Source organism: Neoarius graeffei, chromosome 8 (assembly GCF_027579695.1).
Source record: "Neoarius graeffei isolate fNeoGra1 chromosome 8, fNeoGra1.pri, whole genome shotgun sequence".
NCBI classification, from domain to species: Eukaryota; Metazoa; Chordata; class Actinopteri; order Siluriformes; family Ariidae; genus Neoarius; species Neoarius graeffei.
In genome coordinates this window covers 86,555,642-86,579,004 of record NC_083576.1, presented here as the reverse complement: position 1 = coordinate 86,579,004, position 23,363 = coordinate 86,555,642, and the positions used below count along the sequence as shown (strand labels likewise).

The following is a 23,363-nucleotide window of genomic DNA, read 5'->3' as shown; positions in this document are numbered from 1 at the left end:
AAAAAGCTTCCTGGCGAAAACCAAACGCGCCAAACATGTCCGTATTGACCATTATTTTCCAAATGTTGAATTATTTGTGGAACAGACCACAAAGTTTATTGCTCAGGGGTGTTTTGTAAATAATGAAGTCGCCCGTCTTAAAAGAATCTTGGGCAAACTGAAAACACTGCTTGTTGATAATGTCCCCTCTTAACTTTGTTTTCATGATGTTTATGTATTTTTTATTTTTTTTTTTCCTATCAATGCCTCTTGTCCATGCTGCTTCGTTAAATGTGAATGGTGCTAGACACGCTTTAAAGAGGCAGGAATTGTTCAGGTTAATTGAGCTAAAAAATATCGACGTCATGTTTGTACAGGAATCTCATTCTGACGCACGCAACTCTGTTGAGTGGGCCAAAGAGTTTGGTGGTCTTACCTTGTTAAGCCACAATACCAATGTTAGTGGTGGGGTGGGGATTCTATTTTCAAAACTATGTACCCCCATTTCTTATGATGTTGACGAAATTGTAAAGGGTAAACTTCTAAAAGTGAGAGCCAAATTTGAAGATGCTTTTTTTGTTTTTATCCGCGCTTACGCACCCACTGCCAGTATTGATAGAATGGTTTTTCTCAACATTTTGGATCGTGTTCTGAATGATTGTGACCCCAGTGATTTTTTACTTGTTGGTGGCGACTTTAATTGCACTACTCTTGATATTGACAGAAACCATGTTGAACCCCACATGACCTCACGAAAGAGAATGATTGAAATCATGGAAACTCATGATCTTGAAGACATTTGGCGCAACTTATATGGTAGCCAAAGGCAATATACATGGGCCCATTCCCGCAATGGTTATGTATCTCTAGCCAGACTTGATAGATTTTATGGTTTTAAACATCAGTTTAATTTTTTTAAGAAATGTACTATTGTGCCTGTTGGTTTTTCTGACCACAGCTTGGTTTCTTGTTTTTTTTCTTTCTGTGGTGTTAAACCTAAAAGCGCCTACTGGCACTTTAACACTGCTTTATTAGAAGATAATGGTTTTAGAGACACTTTTATTTATTTCTGGAAAGTTTTTAAAGGGGAAAAAGAATGTTATTCTTCTGTACAACAATGGTGGGACATAGGTAAAGTGCGTATTAGGCAACTGTGTCAGCAGTATACTCAATGTCACCAGAGATCTCACTTTTAACCTCAAATCTCTAGAAACAGATATTGTCCAACTCCAGAGTGCCATTGGTAATACAGATGAAGCCCGCATTGAGGAGCTGAAATTGAAGAAACTTCAATTGAAGGATCTGTTGGAAAAAAGGGCACAGGGTGCTTTGGTCCGGTCGCGATTTCGAGATGTGTCAGGTATGGATGCTCCTTCTAAGTTTTTCTTTAGTCTGGAACAGAAAAATGGTCAAAAAAGACTCATACAGGCCCTTCGTTCTGAGTCGGGATCTCTCTTAACTGAGACTACTGACATCAGGAGGCGGGCTACAGCCTTCTACACTGACTTGTATACAAGTTAGTTTGAAGAGCAACAATGTTTGAGCGATATGTTCCTCAATGACCTGCCAAACCTTAAGAAAGACTCTGCAGACATGCTGGACAAACCCTTGGCCTTGGAAGAACTCCAAGCTGCTGTTGGGGGTATGCAGAATGGCCGAACTCCTGGGATAGATGGTCTACCAGTTGAGTTTTATAAAGCCTTCTGGTCAGTTATTGGGCAGGACTTACTGGGCATGCTGAATGCCAGTATCACTGATGGCAAGCTCCCCCTCAGCTGTAGGAGAGCTGTTCTGACCCTGGTGCCGAAAAAAGGTGACCTTACTGACATTGGGCAATGGCGCCCCCTGTCCCTTTTGTGCATTGACTGTCGGATATTCTCAAAGGTATTGGCGACCAGATTGAAGAAGGTGATGGAGGAGGTAATCCATGTGGACCAAACATACTGTGTGCCTGGTAGATCTATCTTTGATAATATCTCCCTAGTTCGTGACACAATGGATGTTTGTACACTATCTAAGAAAAATATAGCATTTTTGCTTATTGACCAACTTAAAGCTTTTGACAGAGTTGAGCCCCGGTTCTTATGGAAAGTTTTGGAAGCTTTTGGTTTTAATCCTGGTTTTATTGTCATGCTCAAAGTGATGTACAGTGACATTGAGAGCCTACTGAAGATTAATGGTAGCTTGGGTGCACCTTTTAAGGTAGAAAGAGGCATCAGGCAAGGGTGCTCTCTTTCTGGGATGTTATATGCCTTGTGTTTTGAACCTCTCTTACATAGACTGAGGAGTGTTATGTCTGGTGTCCTGTTAAAAAGCAATTCTGTTGTACGTTTGTCAGCATATGCTGATGATCTACTTTTAATGATAGATAAACAAGAACACATTGACAGTTTTGTCCTGACTTTTAATAATTTTGAACGACTCTCCTCTGCTAAGGTGAACTGGGCCAAGTGTGAAGCTTTCTTGTTAGGGGACTGGATGAATACAGCACCAGTCCTTCCTCATGGTCTTACATGGAAGAGCGGAGGCTTCAAGTATCTGGGTGTTTATTTGGGTGATAATGTTTCTACACTGAGAAATTGGGAGGGAGTCTATGAAAAAATGAAAGGCCGTCTTATGAAATGGAAGTGGATTCTACCTCATCTGTCTTACAGGGGGCGTGTCCTTATTATTAGCAACTTAGTCGCCTCCCTCCTGTGGCACAGGTTGGCCTGTGTTGACCCTCCTCCCAACCTGCTCCCCAGAATTCAAGCTCTCTTGGTGGACTTTTTCTGGGATCGACTGCACTGGATACCTCAAAGTGTTTTATTCTTGCCTACAGAGGAGGGTGGGCAAGGACTCATTCATCTAGCCAGTAGGGCTGCTGCTTTTCGACTACAGTATGTTCAACGCCTTCTTGCTGGGCCAGCAGACCTGACATGGAGGGGAGTGGCATGTGAGATCCTGTCCACCATGGGAGATTTTTCTCTAGACAGGACATTGTTCTTAATGGATCCTATCAAACTGAATATGAATGGACTTCCACTGTTTTATCGGGGGCTTTTCAAAGTTTGGGCTTTGTTTACTGTGAAAATATCTGATGATGATCTGTCTTTGTTTTGGTTTTTAAATCACCCTGTCATTTATAACACAAGATTCAATGTTATGGATGGTACTTCTAGTCTTGATGCACTGCTGTGCCAGAAGAAAATATTGACCTTATCTCAACTGCTAGAAGTATGTGGTCCTGATTTTGACAATGTTGTGGGGGTGGCTACTCATTTGGGATTGCGATCTCTACGGGTCATAGGTGGTATATTGCAGAGGTTGAAATATTCTCTCACTGCCGATGAGCGCAAACTATTAAGGGATTTTAGGAATGGTGTTGTGGCCCCTGATCCTAATGATGCCTTCCCTGCCCTGACCTTATCCCCTAAATATGGAGATGATTCTCCTGATTTTCTTTGCACTACACAAAGCGTTATGGCTCTTGATGAGGCCAGTGGCAAAGCTATGTACAGGCACTGTGTCAAAATACTGAATCGAAAATGGCTTTGTTACAGACCTGACACCCCTTGGCGTAATGTTAATGCTTTTAAAAATGCTCTTAAGCCTGAATGGAGAAATCTGTACAAGCCGCCATTAACTAAGAGAATGGGTGATTTACAGTGGAGAGTTCTTCATGGTATTGTTGCTACTAATTCTTTTATTTCCATTATGGACCCCAATGTCAGTGTTGGTTGTCCTTTCTGCTCTGAGAGAGAAACGGTTTTTCATGCCTTCTACCATTGTGGTAGATTGGATGTTTTATTTGATGTATTACGAACAGTTTTTAATTTTTTTAATGAACAGTTTTCTAAGGAAATGTTCATCTTCGGCTATAAATATTGTAAGATTGATGGTACAAAATCTGAATTGATCAACTTCATCCTAGGCAATGCTAAAATGTCTATATATACTAGTAGAAACAACAAAATTGAGCAAAATACAGACTATGATGTACTTGTAATTCTAAAAAGGCTGATTAAGTCTAGGATACAAATGGAATTTTTGTTTTATAACTCCACAAAGAATGTTGATGTCTTTACAAGTGTCTGGTGCTATGAAGATGTTGTCTGTTCTGTTATCTCTGAGAAATTAGTATTTGCACAATGGTTATTGTGAAAAACACAGTAATGTAATTGTACATATATGTGAAATGTTTTTAATAAAGTACCCTTAAAAATTAAAAAAAAAATATCTCTCTCTCTCTCTCTCTATGTTAGCTGTGGTTCATTTCAGTCTGGTGTTTCTTACCTTCTTCCTCATGTGATTTATCTTGACAGTATGATCAAAGAGAGCGACAGGGAAAGAACAAAAGTAAAAGACATGCAGGAAAAAAGAGAAGACACATGATCAAACAGAAACCGAGGTGAAACTTTATGAATTAAAGATGGAGATGAAATTGTCGAAGCGACTCAATCAAAGCACCGATCACGTCTTACTAATGTTCTACAAAACACAATAACAGTCGAGAAGCATCTCATCTTTCTCCGTTCGCTGTTTTCCAAATGTCATCTATAAACTCCGGATTTTTTCTTTTCTTTTCTCCAAAGCTCCAGGGTTTTTTTTTCCCACGCTGCATTTGGAATTCTTGTTTAACATGGGACACATTTTCACCAATCTGATCACATTTCACAGTATTGTTTGGTGTTGTTTGCTTCTTGACATCCATCCACGCGGTTCAAGACGAATACGATATGGATGAAAGATCAACAGTCGTGGCACGCGACGGTTTGAGATTTAGTGACGTGAGTTTAAAAATATCACGCTTTCATGACTATTATTAATCGACAATTTAAAAAAAAATCTCTTTATATACAATAAAAACAAAATGAAACAAAAATATCTTTTCATCATTTATTAGAAAGATATTTGAGAATGATTTTTCTATAAGAGAGGTTGCATTTTGCAAAAAAGTCAGTGCTGAGGTAACGGTCTGATCGTACGCTGTGACTAACCGTGACACCCTGACTAAACATTCGATTCAGGAAATAAATCCAGGATTAGGATTCAGCCTGCTGTGTGGACAACTGATTGTTTTCTCTTCTCTAGCGCACTTTATGTTTCACTCTTTCAGTAACGCAAAGTACATAAATGTCTTTATAACATGACAATACATTCACTGTTGCATGCTTTGCACAGGAGTGTGTGTGTGTGTGTGTGTGTGTGTGTGTGTGTGTGTGTGTGTGTGTACCTCTCTTTTCAGTCTTCTGGTCTCGTCTTCAGCCTCCTCCGCTCGCCGTGACAGCTAGTGCATTCAAATCACATTCAATTAAACAATATTCCTTCACTTACTGCACAGTAAATAACACAGAGAGAGAGAGAGAGAGAGAGAGAGAGATGGACAGGTAGACAGACAGAGATACACAGACAGATAAATAGGCAGACAAACAAATGGACAGGTAGATGGATAGACAGACAGGTAGATAGACAGACAGAAAGACAGGTGCCCAGATCGACATTAATATAGACAGAAAAATAGATGAGCAGATAGACGGACAAACAAATAGACAGACAGATGAACAGATAGACAGACAAACAAATGGACAGACAGATATATGGACAAGCACACAGACAGACAGACAGAAAGGCAGATAGATGAACAGATAGACAAACAAATGGACAGATAGATGGACAGACAGAAAAACAGGTGTCCCAATAGACATTAATATATAGACAGAGAAACAGAAAAATAGATGAGCAGATAGACGGACAGAGAGAGAGAGACACACAGATAGAGGGATAAGCACAGACAGATAGACAGGTAGATAGATGAACAGACGGACAGACAAACACATGGACAGATAGATGGACAGACAAACAAATGGACAGATAGATGGACAGACAGAAAGACAGGTGTCCAGATAGACATTAATATATACAGAGAAAGAGAACAATAGATGAGCAGATAGCTGGACAGACAGACAGACAGATAGATGGACATAGAGAGCGAGAGAGAGACAGACGGGTAGATGGACATAGAGACAGACAGGTGTCCAAATAAACATTTATATATACAGACAAAACAGGCAGATAGACAGAGTGACAGATAGATGAACTGAGAGACAGACAGGCGGACGGACAGACAGAGAGAGAGAGAGAGAGAGAGAGAGAGACAGTTACACAATTCAAACAAAACATGATAATCATGATCTACTCTTATGTGACTGATATAAAACCAGATGTTTATCTGTTGATGTGAAACGGTTTAGTGTGAGCTGTGAGACAGGTGGGTCAGGCCGTACCGTACCTTCTCATTGCTCTTCCTCTCTTTATCCATGTCCCTCTCCAGCTGGACCAGCTCCTTATCCTTCTGCTCCAACTGACTCTCCATCTGGCGGATTTCATCCCGGAGGAAGCGCGTGTCTCTCCCCCCTGCAGAGCACTGAGAAATTCGCACGAGTGAAATTAGTGAACTCGATTACAACGCAACAACTGTACTTCCTCACACACCTTTACACTTTACACTCCACCTTCAGAGCTTTAATGCCAGAAGTCCAGCGTGTCACATGCGCTGATAAAGCGACACTTTCACAGTTTATAAAACAGACAACAGTCTGCAGCCATGTGGGATTAGTCTGTTAATCTGAGCAGTCGGTCAAGTGAGGAAGTTTGTGCCCAAGAGCTGAGTCACCAGATATCAAGGTCAAAAAATAAATAAATTAAATGGAAATGTCATTTTAGTCAATTTTCAGCTTTGGAGTAAATTAATAATTTATTCATTAATAAATCAATACAGTTCAATAGAGGTTTGTAATTATTTATTTTTTTATTTTAAAAAGTCACGTTACTTGCATGCAATAGCTCAGAAAAGTGCTGATTGGTGGATAGATGGATGGATTGGTGGATAGACAGATGAATGGATGGATTGGTAGATAGATGGATAGACTGGTAGACAGATGAATGGATGGATGGATTGATGGAGAGACTGGTGGACAGCTGGATGGATGGACAGACAGACAGACGGATGGATGGACTGGTAGATAAATGGATGGAGGGAAGATTGGTGGATAGATGGATTGGTGAATAGGCAGATGGATGGATTGATGTATCGATTGGTGGATTGATGGATAGATTGGTAGAAAGATGGACTGATGGATAGATTGGTGGAAAGATGTATTGATGGACAGCTTGGTCACGGGCGCAGATAGAGGGGGGGACGGGGGGGATTCGTCCCACCCAGATTTAAATTCACCTCGCTCGGTCCCCCCCACTTATAGGGAGGAAAAAACGTCTATGCTGTCTTTCTTTGCATAAGGCAAACCTCACGGAAAAATCAAAAGACTAATTACCATTCGGTTTATTGAGGTGCACAGCAGTGTATACATAGTTGCAACAACTCACATAAAACAAAGACTGATATTCGGTTGGTTGAGCTGTGCAGACTGCACAGGTTGCGAGCTCGAGCTTGGTTGCTATGGAAACCCACAACAAGTTTGACAGGCATATCGGGGTTGGGGTTGGTTTGCTGGCAGCTTTGCCCCCCCCAGTTTTTTGTCCCCCCCAGTTCAAAAAACGTATCTGCGCCCCTGAGCTTGGTGGACAGATGGACTGATGGACAGACAGATCAAATCAAATCAAATCAAGTTTATTTGTACAGCGCTTTTAACAATAAACATTGTCGCAAAGCAGCTTTACAGAATTTGAATGACTTAAAACATGAGCTAATTTTATCCCTAATCTATCCCCAATGAGCAAGCCTGTGGCGACGGTGGCAAGGAAAAACTCCCTCAGACGACATGAGGAAGAAACCTCGAGAGGAACCAGACTCAAAAGGGAACCCATCCTCATTTGGGCAACAACAGACAGCCTGACTATAATATTAACAGTTTTAACAGGTATAACCCTCAACTGTCCTCATGGGGCCGTCCTTCACAGGAGTGGGGCGATAAAACTCCGACCAGACACAGGGCACCAGGATGGATCAAGCAGGTCCGAGGGGCAGAAGAGGCCAGCATCTCAATCCCAGGATCAACATGTAACTCAGAGGGACAGATGGGGGGGGGAGAGAAAGAAAACACGTTGTTAGGTATGCCCTAAAAATGACAAGTATTAAATCTGTGTGGTAGGCTCGCAGAGACGAGAGTCTTTACATCAGGCATGACGCACAATGGCATGTTAATATGGTAAAAAATATATCATGACCTGCTCTGGCTGGATGCTTGATTGGGTGATGGGAGCACACTCCTCAGCAATGATGAGATGCAGATGGGACCCTTAGGCCTGGCCAAGACAATTCAGTTACATTTCACCGGGTCTGGGACATGCGACAGAACGTCTGACGGCCGATTCCCTGCAGGCTACGATAGCCAGTCGAGGTCCCCACCGTCTCCACCAAAAGATTTCCTGTTGACTCCATGTAACTCAGAGGGACAGATTTGGGGGGGGGGAAGAGAAAGAAAACACAGGTGGTTAGGTATGCCCAATGTCACCTGAATAAGTAGGAACAGTATACATATTGCACCGAGTACAAGCAGGGACTCCGGCAACTAACTATGACAGCATAACTAAAAGGAGAGAGCCAGAAGGTAACACAGGCATGAGGGAGCCCCGGGACATAAAGCAGCCAGCCACTGCACCGTCAACAAACTCGAGTGAGCAAGCGAGTGGGGACTGACAGCATCCATACATCCCAGTTTACCAAAACACTCTATGTCTGAGGACCCTCCAGATCTACTCCTTTACCTCATAAACACCATTAACAAAAGGCTTGACTAAACAGATATGTTTTCAGCCTAGACTTAAATGCTGAGACTGTGTCTGATTCCCGAACATTACTTGGAAGGCTGTTCCATAACTGTGGGGCTTTGTAAGAAAAGGCTCTGCCCCCTGATGTAGCCTTCACTATACGAGGTACCAGCAGATAGCCTGCACCTTTTGATCTAAGTAGGCGTGGCGGGTCATAGAGGAGCAGAAGTTCACTCAGGTACTGTGGTGCGAGACCATTTAGTGCTTTAAAGGTCAATAGTAGTATTTTATAATCAATACGAAATTTGATTGGGAGCCAATGCAGTGTGGATAAGACAGGCGTGATGTGGTCATATTTTCTAGTTCTAGTAAGGACTCTTGCTGCGGCATTTTGAACTAACTGGAGCTTGTTTATGCACTTATTGGAACATCCAGACAGTAAGGCATTACAATAATCCAACCTGGAGGTAACGAAAGCATGGACTAGTTTTTCTGCATCATGCAATGACATTAAATTTCTTATCTTTGCAATATTTCTGAGATGAAAGAAAGCTATCCGGGTGATGTTATCAATGTGAGTTTCGAATGAAAGACTGGGGTCAATAATCACTCCGAGGTCTTTTACTGCTGCACGTGAAGAAACAGAAAGGCCATCCAGAGTTACTGTGTAATCAGAAAACTTACTTCTAGCTTTATGTGGTCCTAGCACAAGTACTTCAGTCTTGTCAGAGTTAAGCAGAAGGAAATTTATAAGCATCCAGTGTCTAATGTCCTTAACACATTCCTCAATTTTATTAAGCTGGTGTCTCTCATCAGGTTTTGCAGAGACATACAACTGTGTGTCATCAGCATAACAGTGGAAACTAATACAATGTTTACGAATAATATCGCCCAAAGGTAACATATATAGAGAAAAAAGCAGTGGACCCAAGACAGAACCTTGTGGAACACCAAACTTTACCTCGGTATGTCTAGAAATATCACCATTTATATCGACATACTGATAACGATCAGTTAGATAAGACCTGAGCCAGGAGAGGGCCATTCCCTTAACTCCCACAACATTTTCTAGTCTATCCAGAAGAATGGAATGATCAATGGTATCAAATGCTGCACTAAGGTCAAGCAACACAAGTAGCGAGACACAGCCCTGATCAGACGCCAACAGTAGGTCGTTTACTACTTTAACCAGTGCTGTCTCTGTGCTATGATGAGGTCTAAATCCTGACTGATACATTTCATGGATGTTATTCCTATGTAAATATGAGCATAACTGCTGTGCCACAGCTTTTTCAAGGATCTTGGAGATAAAGGGGAGGTTTGATATTGGCCGATAATTGGACAGCTGACAGGGATCAAGGTCAGGTTTTTTAATCAGGGGTTTGATAACTGCTAGTTTAAAGGATTTGGGTACATAGCCAATCCTAAGAGAAGAATTTATTATTTTTAGAAGCGGTTCAATTACTCCAGGCATTATCTGTTTGAATAGATGTGTCAGTAAGGGATCTAGTACGCAAGTTGAGGCTTTTGATGTAGAGATTAATGAGAGTAATTCAGTTTCTTTTAGGGGAGTAAAACATTCTAACTGATGATCTGATACAGTTATATTGTTAACTACAAGGTCGCTTTCATTGTCTAACCTTAAATTAGTAGTTTGAATTTTTTGTCGGATATTCTCAATTTTGTCATTAAAAAAATTCATGAAGTCGTTGCTACTACATACTGCAGGTGTGCATGTGTTGATAGTGGACTTATTCCTGGTTAATTTTGCTACAGTATTAAATAGGAATCTAGGATTATTTTTGTTATCTTCTATTAGGGAGGAGAGATATGTTGATCTCGCAGCACTAAGAGCTTTTTTATACTTCAGGAAGCTCTCCTTCCACGCCAATTTGAACACTACCAATTTTGTTTGACACCATTTACGTTCCAATTTTCGAGTGGTCTGTTTTAATGTGCGAGTGTCATCATTATACCAGGGTGCTAATTTTTTGTCTCTGACCATTTTCCTTTTTAGAGGAGCTACATTATCTAAAGTATGGCGGAATGTTGACTCTAAGCATTCAGTTGCCTGATCGAGTTCTGCAGGGGCTGACAGTGACCCAATCAAAGTTGACAGCTCTGGGAGATCATTTATAAAGCTCTGTGCAGTAGTTGACGTGAAAGTACGTTTAATACAGTAGCGTGGTGAGGTGCATATATTATTACTCAGACATATTTTGAATGAGATGAGACAATGATCTGAGATAACTTCAGACTGTGGAAGTATGACTATATTGTCTACGTTTAACCTGAATGTTAGTATTAGATCAAGGGTGTGACCACCATTATGGGTCAGTCCTATGACATTCTGCTTAATCCCGACTGAATCTAAGATGGACACAAACGCTGTTTTTAAAGGGTCTTCTGGGTTATCAAAGTGAATATTAAAATCTCCGACAACTAAAGCTTTGTCTAAGGAAATAACCAAATCTGAGATAAAATCTGCAAATTCAGAAAGAAACTCAGAATATGGCCCCGGGGGCCTGTAAATAATAAGCAATGGAATTAACTGGGTAGACTTATTTTTTGAGGCTACATACATTATATGAGTATGAAGAACTTCAAATGTATTAAATTTATAACCAGGTTTGTGTGTTACACCTAGATAATCGTTATAAATAACCGCAGATTATGGATGAATGGATGGATAGACAGATGAATGGATGGATAGATTGGTGGATAGACAGCTAGATAGATTGGTGGATAGACAGATTGGTGGATAGACAGATGGATAGATTGGTGGATAGACAGATGGATAGATTGGTGGATAGACAGATGGATAGATGGATAGATTGGTGGATAGACGGATGGATGGATAGACAGACAGACGGATGGATGGACTGGTAGATAAATGGATGGAGGGAAGACTGGTGGATAGATGGATTGGTGAATAGGCAGATGGATGGATTGATGTATCGATTGGTGGATTGATGGATAGATTGGTAGAAAGATGGACTGATGGATAGATTGGTGGAAAGATGTATTGATGGATAGCTTGGTGGACAGATGGACTGATGGACAGACAGATGAATGGATGGATAGATTGGTGGATAGACAGATAGATAGATTGGTGGATAGACAGATTGGTGGATAGACAGATGGATAGATTGGTGGATAGACAGATGGATGGATGGATAGATTGGTGGATAGACAGATGGATGGATGGATGGATGGATGGATGGATGGATTGGTGGATAGACAGATGGATGGATGGATAGATTGGTGGATAGACAGATGAATGGATGGATAAATTGGTGGATAGACAGATGAATGGATGGATAAATTGGTGGATAGACAGATGAATGGATGGATAAATTGGTGGATAGACAGATGAATGGATGGATAAATTGGTGGATAGACAGATGAATGGATGGATAGATTGGTGAATAGACAGATGGATGGATGGATAGATTGGTGAATAGACAGACGGATGGATGGATAGACAGACAGACAGATGGACTGGTAGATAAATGGATGGAGGGAAGATTGGTGGATAGATGGATTGGTGAATAGGCAGATGGATGGATTGATGTATCGATTGGTGGATAGATGGATTGGTGGATAGATTGGTAGAAAGATGGACTGATGGATAGATTGGTGGAAAAATGTATTGATGGATAGCTTGGTGGACAGATGGACTGATGGACAGACAGATGAATGGATGGATGGATAGATGGATTAATTGGTGGATAAACAGATGGATAGATGGATGGATAAATTCGTGGATAAACAGATGAATGGATAGACTGGTGGATAGCTGGATGGATGGATAGACAGACAGACGGATGGATGGACTGGTAGATAAATGGATGGAGGAAAGATTGGTGGATAGATGGATTGGTGAATAGGCAGATGGATGGATTGATGTATCGACTGATGGATAGATGGATTGGTGGATAGATTGGTGGAAAGATGTATTGATGGATAGCTTGGTGGACAGATGAACTGATTGATAGATTAGTGCAAAGATGAACTGATGGACAGAGATGAATGGATGGATAGATTGGTGGATAGACAGATGGATGGATGGATGGATGGATAGATAGATAGATAGATAGATAGATAGATAGATAGATAGATAGATAGATAGATAGATAGATTGGTGGATAGACAGATGGATAGATAGATAGATAGATAGATAGATAGATAGATAGATAGATAGATAGATAGATGGATGGATGGATGGATGGATGGATGGATTGGTGGATGGATGGATGGATGGATGGATGGATGGATGGATAGATGGATGGATGGATAGATTGGTGGTTGGATGATAGATAGATTGGTGGATGATGGATGGATGGATCAATTGGTGAATGGTTGGATGGATGGATGAATGGATTGGTGGATGGATGGAGGATGGATTGGTGGATGGATTGGTGGATGGATAGATGATGGATTGGCGGATGGATAGATTGGTGGATGGATGGATGGATAGATGGGTGGATGGATGGATAGATCGATTGGTGGACGGTTGGATTGATAGATTGGTGGATAGATGGATTGATGCATAGATTGGTGGACAGATGGATAGATTGGTAGATAGACAGACAGATGAATGGATGGATGTACAGATGCATGAAGTTCACCAATCTCTAAAAGGAAGTTCCCCCGATAGCCGTGTTCATGTCCTTACCTCGAGGTCTGCTTTCAGCTCAGCTATCTTCTCTTTCAGCTGTAATTCTGTTTAACGAGAAATTGATGATCAGTTTATAAACCTGTGATGCAGACTAGATTTAGAACTCAGCTCATGGCGGCGCTGCCGTACCTGTTCTCGCTTGGTCAGCACCGGCCTTTTCCACGATCTCGTAGGCGTAGGTCGCTTCCTCCAACTTCAGCTGTGAACAAACAGAGCTCTCAGTCTCGCCTAAACCAGGCTTTTCGAATGAGCGGGCACTTTTCAGAGAAAAAAACATCACAGGTGAAGTGCCTTACCCTGAGTAACGTCTGTGAAATTCTGAACAGCTGTACTGCTTTCTTCGATTCGTTCTCCCTCAGGTCTTTCGGGTAAATCTGTAGGAGTAAATACAGAATAATTCAAAATCATTCGCACATTCAGGGAGACAGCAGATCCGAGTCTGGAGTCAATCCCAGGAACAGTGCGTGTGAATCAGGAATGCACCTTGGACAGGACGCCGGGTCATCTCAGAACAATATTTAATGCATATGCAAATTTCACGTGTCCTGCATTATGGAATAAATACAAGCAGCGCTCAGAGATAAATAAGTTAAGGAATAAAATATTTCACGGTGTGCTGTTCGTGGAAAATAATCAATGCTGGAGCGGTGTTTTAGATTAACGTCTTGTGAGATCGGCTACAAAAGGACAGAAAAAAAGAAGTGTAAATGTATGTCATACTTTTTTGTGAACAAAACACCTACAGTGTAGCTACATATCTATATGCGTGGTTAGCTCTGCCAGGAGGTTACAGTATTCATGACTCAGCTGGAGATGGATTTTCAAACAAAATTGCACAATTATGTTACAGGAAGAGGCTCAGTGCTGTTATTCTCTCCAGCCGACTCTTCACGTCCTACAGTGGTATGCAAAAGTTTGGGCACCCCTAGTCAAAATTGCTGTTACTGTGAACAGTTAAGCAAGTTGAAGATGAAATGATCGCCAAAAGGTCACCCTTTTACCTGGGGGATTTTCACACATTCGTCCTTGCAAAAGGCTTCCAGTTCTACAAGTTTCTTGGGCTGTCTTGCATGCACTGCTCTTTTGAGATCTATCCACAGATCTTCAGTGATGTTTAGGTCAGGGGACTGTGAGGGCCCGGCCAAAACCTTCAGCTTGGGCCTCTTGAGGTATTCCACTGTAGATTTTGAGGCGTGTTTTGGATCATCGTCTTATTGTAGGACCCGTCCTCTTTTTAATTTCAACTTTTTTACAGATGGTGTGGTGTTTGCTTCCAGAGTTTGCTGGTATTTATTCGAATCCATGCTTCCCTCGACCAATGAAATGTGCCCTGTGCCACTGGCTGCAACACAACCCCAAAGCATGATCGATCCACACCCATGCTTCAGAGTCGGAGAGGCGTTCTTTTCCTGGAATTTGGCACCCTTTTTTCTCCAAACATATCTTTGCACATTGTGGCCAAAAAGTTCTATTTTGATTTCATCAGTCCACAGGACTTGTTTCCAAAATACATCAGGCTTATTTAGATGTTCATTTGCAAACTTCAGACGCTGAATTTTGTGGCTCGGACGCAGGAACGGTTTTCCTCTGATGACTCTCCCATGAAGGTCATATTTGTTCAGGTGTCGCTGCATAGTAGAACAGTGCACCACCACTCCAGGGTCTGCTCAATCTTTCTGAAGGTCTTTTGCAGTCAAACAGGGGTTTTTATTTGCCTTTCTAGCAATCCAACGAGCAGTTCTTTCAGAAAGTTTTCTTCATCTTCCAGACCTCACCTTGATCTCCACTGTTTCTGTTAACTGCCATTTCTTAATAGCATTACGATCTGAGGAAACAGCTACCTGAAAACACTTTGCTACGTTCTTGTAGCCTTCTCCTGCTTTATGAGCATCAATTATTTTATTATTCAGAATGCGAGGGAGTTGCTTAGAGGAGCCCATGGCTGTTGATTTTAGGGACAAGTTTGAGGAGTCAGAGAATTTATACAGCTTTGAAATCTGCATCATCTGACCTTTCCTCACGAAGAATTCGAACAAGCCACAGCTCAATAAGCTAATTAAGGTCTGGAAGCTTGGTAAAAAAGTTACCTGAGAACTCAAATGTATCGGGGTGCCCAAACTTTCGCATGGTGTTCCTTTTCTTTTTTTCCACTCTCCAATTGTACAAAACAAAAATAATACACAAATCCTGCATAAAACGCTGAAAAGAAACGTGTCATCTTTACCTTTATGCCTTTTGGTGATCAGTTCATCTTCTGCTCACTTAACTATTCACAGTAACAGACATTTTCAGCAAGGGTGCCCAAACTTTTGCATGCCACTGTATCTACTTCTATCAGGGTGTCAATAATTGTGAAACCAGCGTACTACTTTAAAGTAAAACAGTACTTTTTTTTTTTTAAACAGGGTTTCCTTCTTGGCGGCACGGTGGTGTAGTGGTTAGCGCTGTCGCCTGACAGCAAGAAGGTCCGGGTTCGAGCCCCGGGGCCGGCGAGGGCCTTTCTGTGTGGAGTTTGCATGTTCTCCCCGTGTCCGCGTGGGTTTCCTCCGGGTGCTCCGGTTTCCCCCACAGTCCAAAGACATGCAGGTTAGGTTAACTGGTGACTCTAAATTGAGCGTAGGTGTGAATGTGAGTGTGAATGGTTGTCTGTGTCTATGTGTCAGCCCTGTGATGACCTGGCGACTTGTCCAGGGTGTACCCCGCCTTTCACCCGTAGTCAGCTGGGATAGGCTCCAGCTCGCCTGCGACCCTGTAGAACAGGATAAAGCGGCTACAGATAATGAGATGAGATGAGATGGTTAAAGGTGCTGACTGCAAAGTCATCTGAAATTTTCTCTCTCTTTTTTTTATCATGCATGGCATTTTCCTCTGTCTCGCAAGAACAATACCATGCGAATGAGATGTGATCATTTTTGATGTCCTGAGGGTCTCTGTTTTCCTCCCTCTTGAGGTAAACAGTACGGCCCTACGGAAACAGGTAACAGCCGAAAGTGAGGGAGAAGCTTTAACTAATTAGCATAACTATGGAACTGCGTCACACCAAGAAAACATTGTGACTCTGCATCGACATTGACTCTGAGAATTCTGAGTCGCAGGGATGTGATTTGTGGTTGACATTCGCGAATAGACTTGTGACACAAAAGACGAATAAATAGATCTTTTCTCTGTTCCTGCTTTTGTGTTCTCGTTTCTTTCTCTGTAAGATCAAAACATTCGGTGTGTAACTCCATACTTGCTACCGTGGAGTCAAGCCCATGCACTCTAAGGCTAAGATACATAGCTAAGCGCTAGCTAGAATGATTTCGTTATCAGTCCAGAAAAATGACACGTCACAGCAATAACCTCGCTCTATCTTGCAGTCGCACTCACGAAGCAGGCTCTCCTTTTCTTATCCGCCATGTTCGCCCACGCCGACTTGTTTTGGTTAAAGTGCATATTCTGGACCAATTTCGGGTTTTTTTTAAATATGAAAGAATGTCCCTTTACACACTCTTCCAGAAGGGTAATTTTGCACAAGGCCATCTGTCTACAGCAGAAAAAAATAAAATAACAAAACGTATCTGGAAAAATCCCAAGCGAGTCTGGAGCCAGATTCGTGACGGTATCTGCGGAAGCGCCAGCAGGCTGCGCGCAGTTTCAGTGCACAGCCTGTGTACACCAAGCGCTCCCATTTCTCTCTCATTTCCGGTCTTTTGGAAAACGATGAGTACTAATCCCATCATGATTGGTGTTGCTACACCCTCCTACGATACATTTGTTAACCATTTTAATAATTACGCGATAATGTTGAAGAAATTTGCAGAAAACCACCAGGTCATTTTCTCATAAACAAACCAGCGCTGACGTAGGATTCAGAAGGAGGCGTCCCGCGCGCGACGTCATGAAAATCAATGTTTCCCGGGAAATCCAAATGCCAAGTTTTTTCAGAGGCGGACCAATTCGCCTCAAATGGCTTGATTTCAACTGAATTTTTCTGGTATTGCGCAAGGTCAAAAAAATTGCACAAAATGCAGAATGTGACAGATATTTGACCAAAGTTTAATATAAAATAGGAGAATTACGTTGATCTTGCTCCTGAATTTACCCGTGATATGCACTTTAAAAGTAGATGAGAATGGGGATGAGAATGTAGTGGAGATGCAAAGAGTCAATGTAAAGAAAGTTGGTGAATTCAAGTGTTTGGGTTCAACTGTGCAGGAAAATGGGGGCTGTGATAGTGAGGTGAGAAAGAGAGAGCAGGCAGGGTGGAGCAGCTGGAGAAGGATTTCGGGAGTCATTTGTGATCGGAAAGTCCCAGCAGAAGTGAAAGGTAAGATGTATAAGACAGTAGTGAGACCAGCTGCGATGTATGGATTGGAGACCGTACCCTTAACGAAGAGACAGGAGGCAAAGTTGGAGGTGACGGAGTTGAGATTGTTAAGGATGACCCATGGCATGGTGGTTTGTTGATGCTTTAAACAGGCTCGTGGAGGTTTCCGGATGTTAGATCCGCAGCCTTTCTCGAAATGAACCCTCGGCACGTAGATATAGCCTCCTGGGAGAAAGCCCCATTTCAGCGCTTTTCCCAGTGCGTCGTTTTGCTAATGAGAAGCAGGAGGCGGGGAAGGGTAGAGGGTGGGGGCGGGTCTTATCATTAATATTCATGACATGTAAACGTGTTACCTCTGATTGGCTAACAGCACTGTGACGCGACCTCCAGTGGGTCAGAACAAGCGGATGTGGGTGTCTTACTATGGCGAGAGAGAAGGAACAAACCGCGAAGGGAAAAATACCACGCACTGACGTCATTAAGGTGCGACGCGAGGAAATAAAATAAATTCAACAAATGTTTGGGTTTTTACTGAACAAACAAATAAAATGAACGAGTGACTTAAAAAAAAGAATGTGGGTGTCTTTGTAAAAACTGTTTTGATTGGCTATTATAACAGAGCATGCTGCATGCTTTTTGGTTTTGTAGTGCAGAGTACCTGGCTAACTGCAGGAAGCGGTTAGCTGCACAGCTAATGTAGCCATTGCAAGGCTAACGTGGCACCGATTTTAAAACACGGCAAAACGACTTAACAGTTATACACTTACTTGTTCGGTGTTTGTGGCTGATGCGGCAGGGATGCTTGGTACGGACCCAGGCTTCAGTGACAGTTGATGTGCAAAACCTGCCCTGTACTGTCCCAAGTTGTGGAAACATTCCTCAGGAAAATGCTTCCGACAAACATACACCGTCTTAGGTAGACTCGACGGCGTATTATTGGAGTAAATAAAATTAAGCCACTGCGTCTTCAGGGGCTCTCCCGTCGGCAGTAAAAACAGACTCTTTTCTGTGTTGTCACATCCATGTACAGCGCAATTTCCATGTTTCGCTCACTTAGGTGATGCCATGTTGTTGTGTCCTCTATGGTCTCCTCACTACAACTGGGCGGGCAATCCATACAGTGGGTGGGAATCCAGAGGGGGGGCGTGGGGATCATCTCCCTTGCTGACGTAGTAAAGGGAAGAGTTTATCAACGCGCCGTTTTGACGCGCCATTCTCAAATGTTGGGCATAGTTTGGTTTACACATTATGACATTTCTAGCCACTGGGGTGACTTAAGAAGGTCAGAGGAACTCATTTTAACGTTAAAAAACCTCAGAAAGTGAAAATTTCATGCCATGGGACCTTTAAGGTTTGCGATGGGAGGTTGGACAGGATAAGGAACGAGCACATCAGAGGGACAGCACATGTAGAGAGCTTGGGAATGAAGCTAAGAGAGATGAGACTGAGATGATCTGGGCACATCCTGAGAAGAGATGCAGAGCATGTTGGAAGGAGAATGTTGAGGATGGAGCTGCCAGGCACACGAAAACGATGAAGGCCAAAGATGGTGAGAGAGGACACGAAAGTGGTAGAGAAGGATGTGGAAGACAGGGAGCAATGGAGACGAAAGATCCGCTGTGGCGACCCCTAATCAGGAGCAGCCAAAAGAAGAAGAAGAAGATGCCCTTTAAAAGTAGATCAGACAGACACGCACCACGGTGGTCATGTGAAGAGCAATTCCAGCGTTATGGACGTGACACTTGAACTCAAAATGGCAACAAATGACCCAGTGCATGTTTTATTGTCCCCCAGTATTTAAACAGGTGTTGCATATTTTAAGGCTGTACCATACTGGAGAAGTGATAGAACAAGAACAATTCCCATAGTACATCTAGGGCATGCCAGAAAACGCCAATAAAAGATGCGTTATGGATGTGACAGAAAAAGTATCACTTTTCTTGGGTGACTGTACATTTTTATCAAACTCTGTGAAATCGTAAACCTAATGTCGAAATGGAGATATCCATTTGATAGAGGGGTCCAAGGTGAATATTAAAAAAAAATCTTTGTTTAAAATATTTTGTATTTCATGCAGAGTTTCGGAAGGAAAAGTCAGCGTTATGGATGTGACGAAATTCCGTTATGGATGTGACGCGTCTGAAATAGACATGGTGTATGTTTAGAAAATCAGCAATTTAACCACCATAACCCTTTGAAAAACTCTCTAAATATCAGCTAAAACTATCAAAGTTCTTAAATAATATTTAGGATGGCTATTGTTTTGTGGATTTTAGCATACATTTCTGTGGCTTGTGGCAATAATATAGAATTGTACATGATCAAAGTTGATTTTAGCTTGGGTTTTACATTATAAGAAAGAAAGACTGACAGTGACATATTAGGTTGGTTACAAATTGGTTCAACTTATTCACATCTGTAAAATACAGGCCTAGGTGAGATCTCTGGGAGTGGTTTTGATGTATTACATGTTGCTTTATTTTTGCATGGTGAGGTTGACATTTACATGGAATTGCCCTGATATCGTCGCTTGCTCGCTTGCTTCAGCAATCTCCGGAATCATAAAACGCAGGACGGTTTTACATTTCCACACAGGATACACAGTGTGTGTGTGTGTACAGCAGCGAAACATCTCGAAACTCCAGCAGCAACAGAACTAGAACATTTTACCCAGAATTCAACTTTGCAGTCAGAACCTCATCTCATCTCATTATCTCTAGCCGCTTTATCCTTCTACAGAGTCGCAGGCGAGCTGGAGCCTATCCCAGCTGACTACGGGTGAAAGGCGGGGTACACCCTGGACAAGTCGCCAGGTCATCACAGGGCTGACACATAGACACAGACAACCATTCACACTCACATTCACACCTACGCTCAATTTAGAGTCACCAGTTAACCTAACCTGCATGTCTTTGGACTGTGGGGGAAACCGGAGCACCCGGAGGAAACCCACGCGGACACGGGGAGAACATGCAAACTCCGCACAGAAAGGCCCTCGCCGGCCCCGGGGCTCGAACCCGGACCTTCTTGCTGTGAGGCGACAGCGCTAACCACTACACCACCGTGCCACCCCAGTCAGAACCTTTAAGTAAATATTACAAATACAAAACACATGACATTTGTTCTTATTTACACTAAGGGTGCCAATATTTCTGTAGGAAGATGAGAGGTCTCAGTACCTTCAAAAGCAAATCACAGATCTTCTCTTCATCATCTCCCAGATTGTCAGGGTCGACCCTCATCAGGAAGGTCCAGTCTGCAGCTGGAGGCATCTCTGACCTGATCTGATCTGCACTTGGGTCGAAATGAAACCGTTAACACAGGAAAACGTGCTGAGGGAAAGTTCTGGAGTTAAAATGGAAATAAAAACTTCTTCATTCTGCTGCTCCAGTCTGCTCTAATGAAGGCTGTACCACGGATTATAGCCTTAAATACACCTTAGTACTTCTGAGAATGAAGTTTCAGACACTAATAGATGAAACGTAAAGGATATTTAATGAAAAAACAAAGAAAAAAAAAACAAAATAGTGTAAAGAGGCAGCGAGCGCCTTCTCCTAGCTCAGCAGAGCTAATCACAAAAACAAGGTTAGCACAAACGGCTACATGTCTCACTGAAAATGTCCACCCGCCCTAATAAAACAGGATAAATATATAAATCGATAAAACATCTCTCATAAAAAGCAAAAAAAAAAAAAAACACACACAGAACTGTTATCATATCAGTGATTAGCCAGCTAGCTGGTTCAAACAGTCCGTTTCCTTACGTTGCTAAGCAACCACTGAAAACAGCCGTATTCCTCTTGGCGCGAGCCGTCAATTGTTTCTTTACGACACTGTCGTAAAATTGTTCCAACTTCTTGGAAGACTTTCTTTCAAAAACGGTCCAACTTATTTTTCTTTTAAATGAATTGATTAATCCCATTACATAACATCAATCTTAAGTTTATTTTCAGTATGGGTTTATACAGTTTGATGCATTTTTTTTTCAGGCATGGAACAGTTTTCCTTCAGAGCTACACTGCATACAAGATTCGTCACATGCACACTTCAAGCACAGTGAAATTCATCCTCTGCATTTAACCCATCTGAAGCAGTGAACACACACACACACACAGAAGTGGGCAGCCACACCAGAGCAGTCAGGGGTTCGGTACCTCGCTCAAGGGCACCTCAGCCCAAGGCCGCCCCACATCAACCTAACCGCATGTCTTTGGACTGTGGGGGAAACCGGAGCACCCGGAGGAAACCCACGCGGACACGGGGAGAACATGCAAACTCCACACAGAAAGGCCCTCGCCGGCTGCTGGGTTCGAACCCGGAACCTTCTTGCTGTGAGGCGACCGTGCTAACCGATCTGTCTAATTTTAAGAAAGCTGTAAAAAGTCATTATTTTAATCAGATATCACACCAGGAGAGAAACACTTTTGTTTACTCTTAGCTTCCATTGTGGTCTGTGTTAAGGTTCACTCGTCTTGTAAATTTCTCATCTCGTGTCATCTCATTATCTGTAGCCGCTTTATCCTGTTCTACAGGGTCGCAGGCAAGCTGGAGCCTATCCCAGCTGACTACGGGTGAAAGGCGGGGTACACCCTGGACAAGTCGCCAGGTCATCACAGGGCTGACACATAGACACAGACAACCATTCACACTCACATTCACACCTACGCTCAATTTAGAGTCACCAGTTAACCTAACCTGCATGTCTTTGGACTGTGGGGGAAACCGGAGCACCCGGAGGAAACCCACGCGGACACGGGGAGAACATGCAAACTCCGCACAGAAAGGCCCACGTCGGCCGCTGGGCTCAAACCCAGGACGTTCTTGCTGTGACGCGACAGTGCTAACCACTACACCACCGTGCCGCCCCTTTATTATTATTATTATTATTAGTTTTATTATTATTTTTGTATTACTTTATTATTATAATTTATAGTTTGGGCATCAACTTAGTATAGTAACCATGGCTGTCTGTAATAAATCTCTGGGACCACAGTGGAAGCAAGTGTTCACACTTTTTTGCGTAATCCTGGTTTTTATGCCATGTTCATGCTGTATTTTGTATGTACTGCATTTTAACCTCATCTCATTATCTCTAGCTGCTTTATCCTGTTCTACAGGGTCGCAGGCAAGCTGGAGCCTATCCCAGCTGACTACGGGCGAAAGGCGGGGTACACCCTGGACAAGTCGCCAGGTCATCACAGGGCTGACACATAGACACAGACAACCATTCACACTCACATTCACACCTACGCTCAATTTAGAGTCACCAGTTAACCTAACCTGCATGTCTTTGGACTGTGGTGGAAACCGGAGCACCCGGAGGAAACCCACGCGGACACGGGGAGAACATGCAAACTCCGCACAGAAAGGCCCTCGCTGGCCCCGGGGCTCAAACCCGGACCTTCTTGCTGTGAGGCGACAGCGCTAACCACTACACCACCGTGCCGCCGCATTTTAACCTAATAAATCAAATCAAAATAAAGAAATGTAAGTTTAAAGGTTAGGGTTAGGGCGGCACGGTGGTGTAGTGGTTAGCGCTGTCGCCTCACAGCAAGAAGGTCCTGGGTTCGAGCCCCAGGGCTGGCGTGGGCCTTTCTGTGCGGAGTTTGCATGTTCTCCCCGTGTCCGCGTGGGTTTCCTCCGGGTGCTCCGGTTTCCCCCACAGTCCAAAGACATGCAGGTTAG

General features: G+C 42.7%; 1 protein-coding gene across 4 annotated transcripts in view; it reads right to left on the bottom strand.

Moving 5' to 3' along the window:
- Nucleotides 1-21,442, bottom strand: part of cep290 (centrosomal protein 290) — a 123,420-nt gene extending 101,978 nt beyond the window's left edge. For all 4 annotated transcript variants that reach the window (XM_060928419.1, XM_060928421.1, XM_060928420.1 and 1 more), the window contains exons 1-6: nt 20,858-21,442; nt 13,666-13,743; nt 13,499-13,568; nt 13,367-13,413; nt 6,251-6,385; nt 5,195-5,248 (exon numbers count right to left, since the gene is read on the bottom strand). In XM_060928419.1, the coding sequence (XP_060784402.1) occupies nt 5,195-5,248; nt 6,251-6,385; nt 13,367-13,413; nt 13,499-13,568; nt 13,666-13,743; nt 20,858-20,950 (477 nt within the window). In that variant the 5' untranslated portion in view covers nt 20,951-21,442. The remainder of the gene's footprint in view (nt 1-5,194; nt 5,249-6,250; nt 6,386-13,366; nt 13,414-13,498; nt 13,569-13,665; nt 13,744-20,857) is intronic.
- Nucleotides 21,443-23,363: the final 1,921 nt, after the last annotated feature.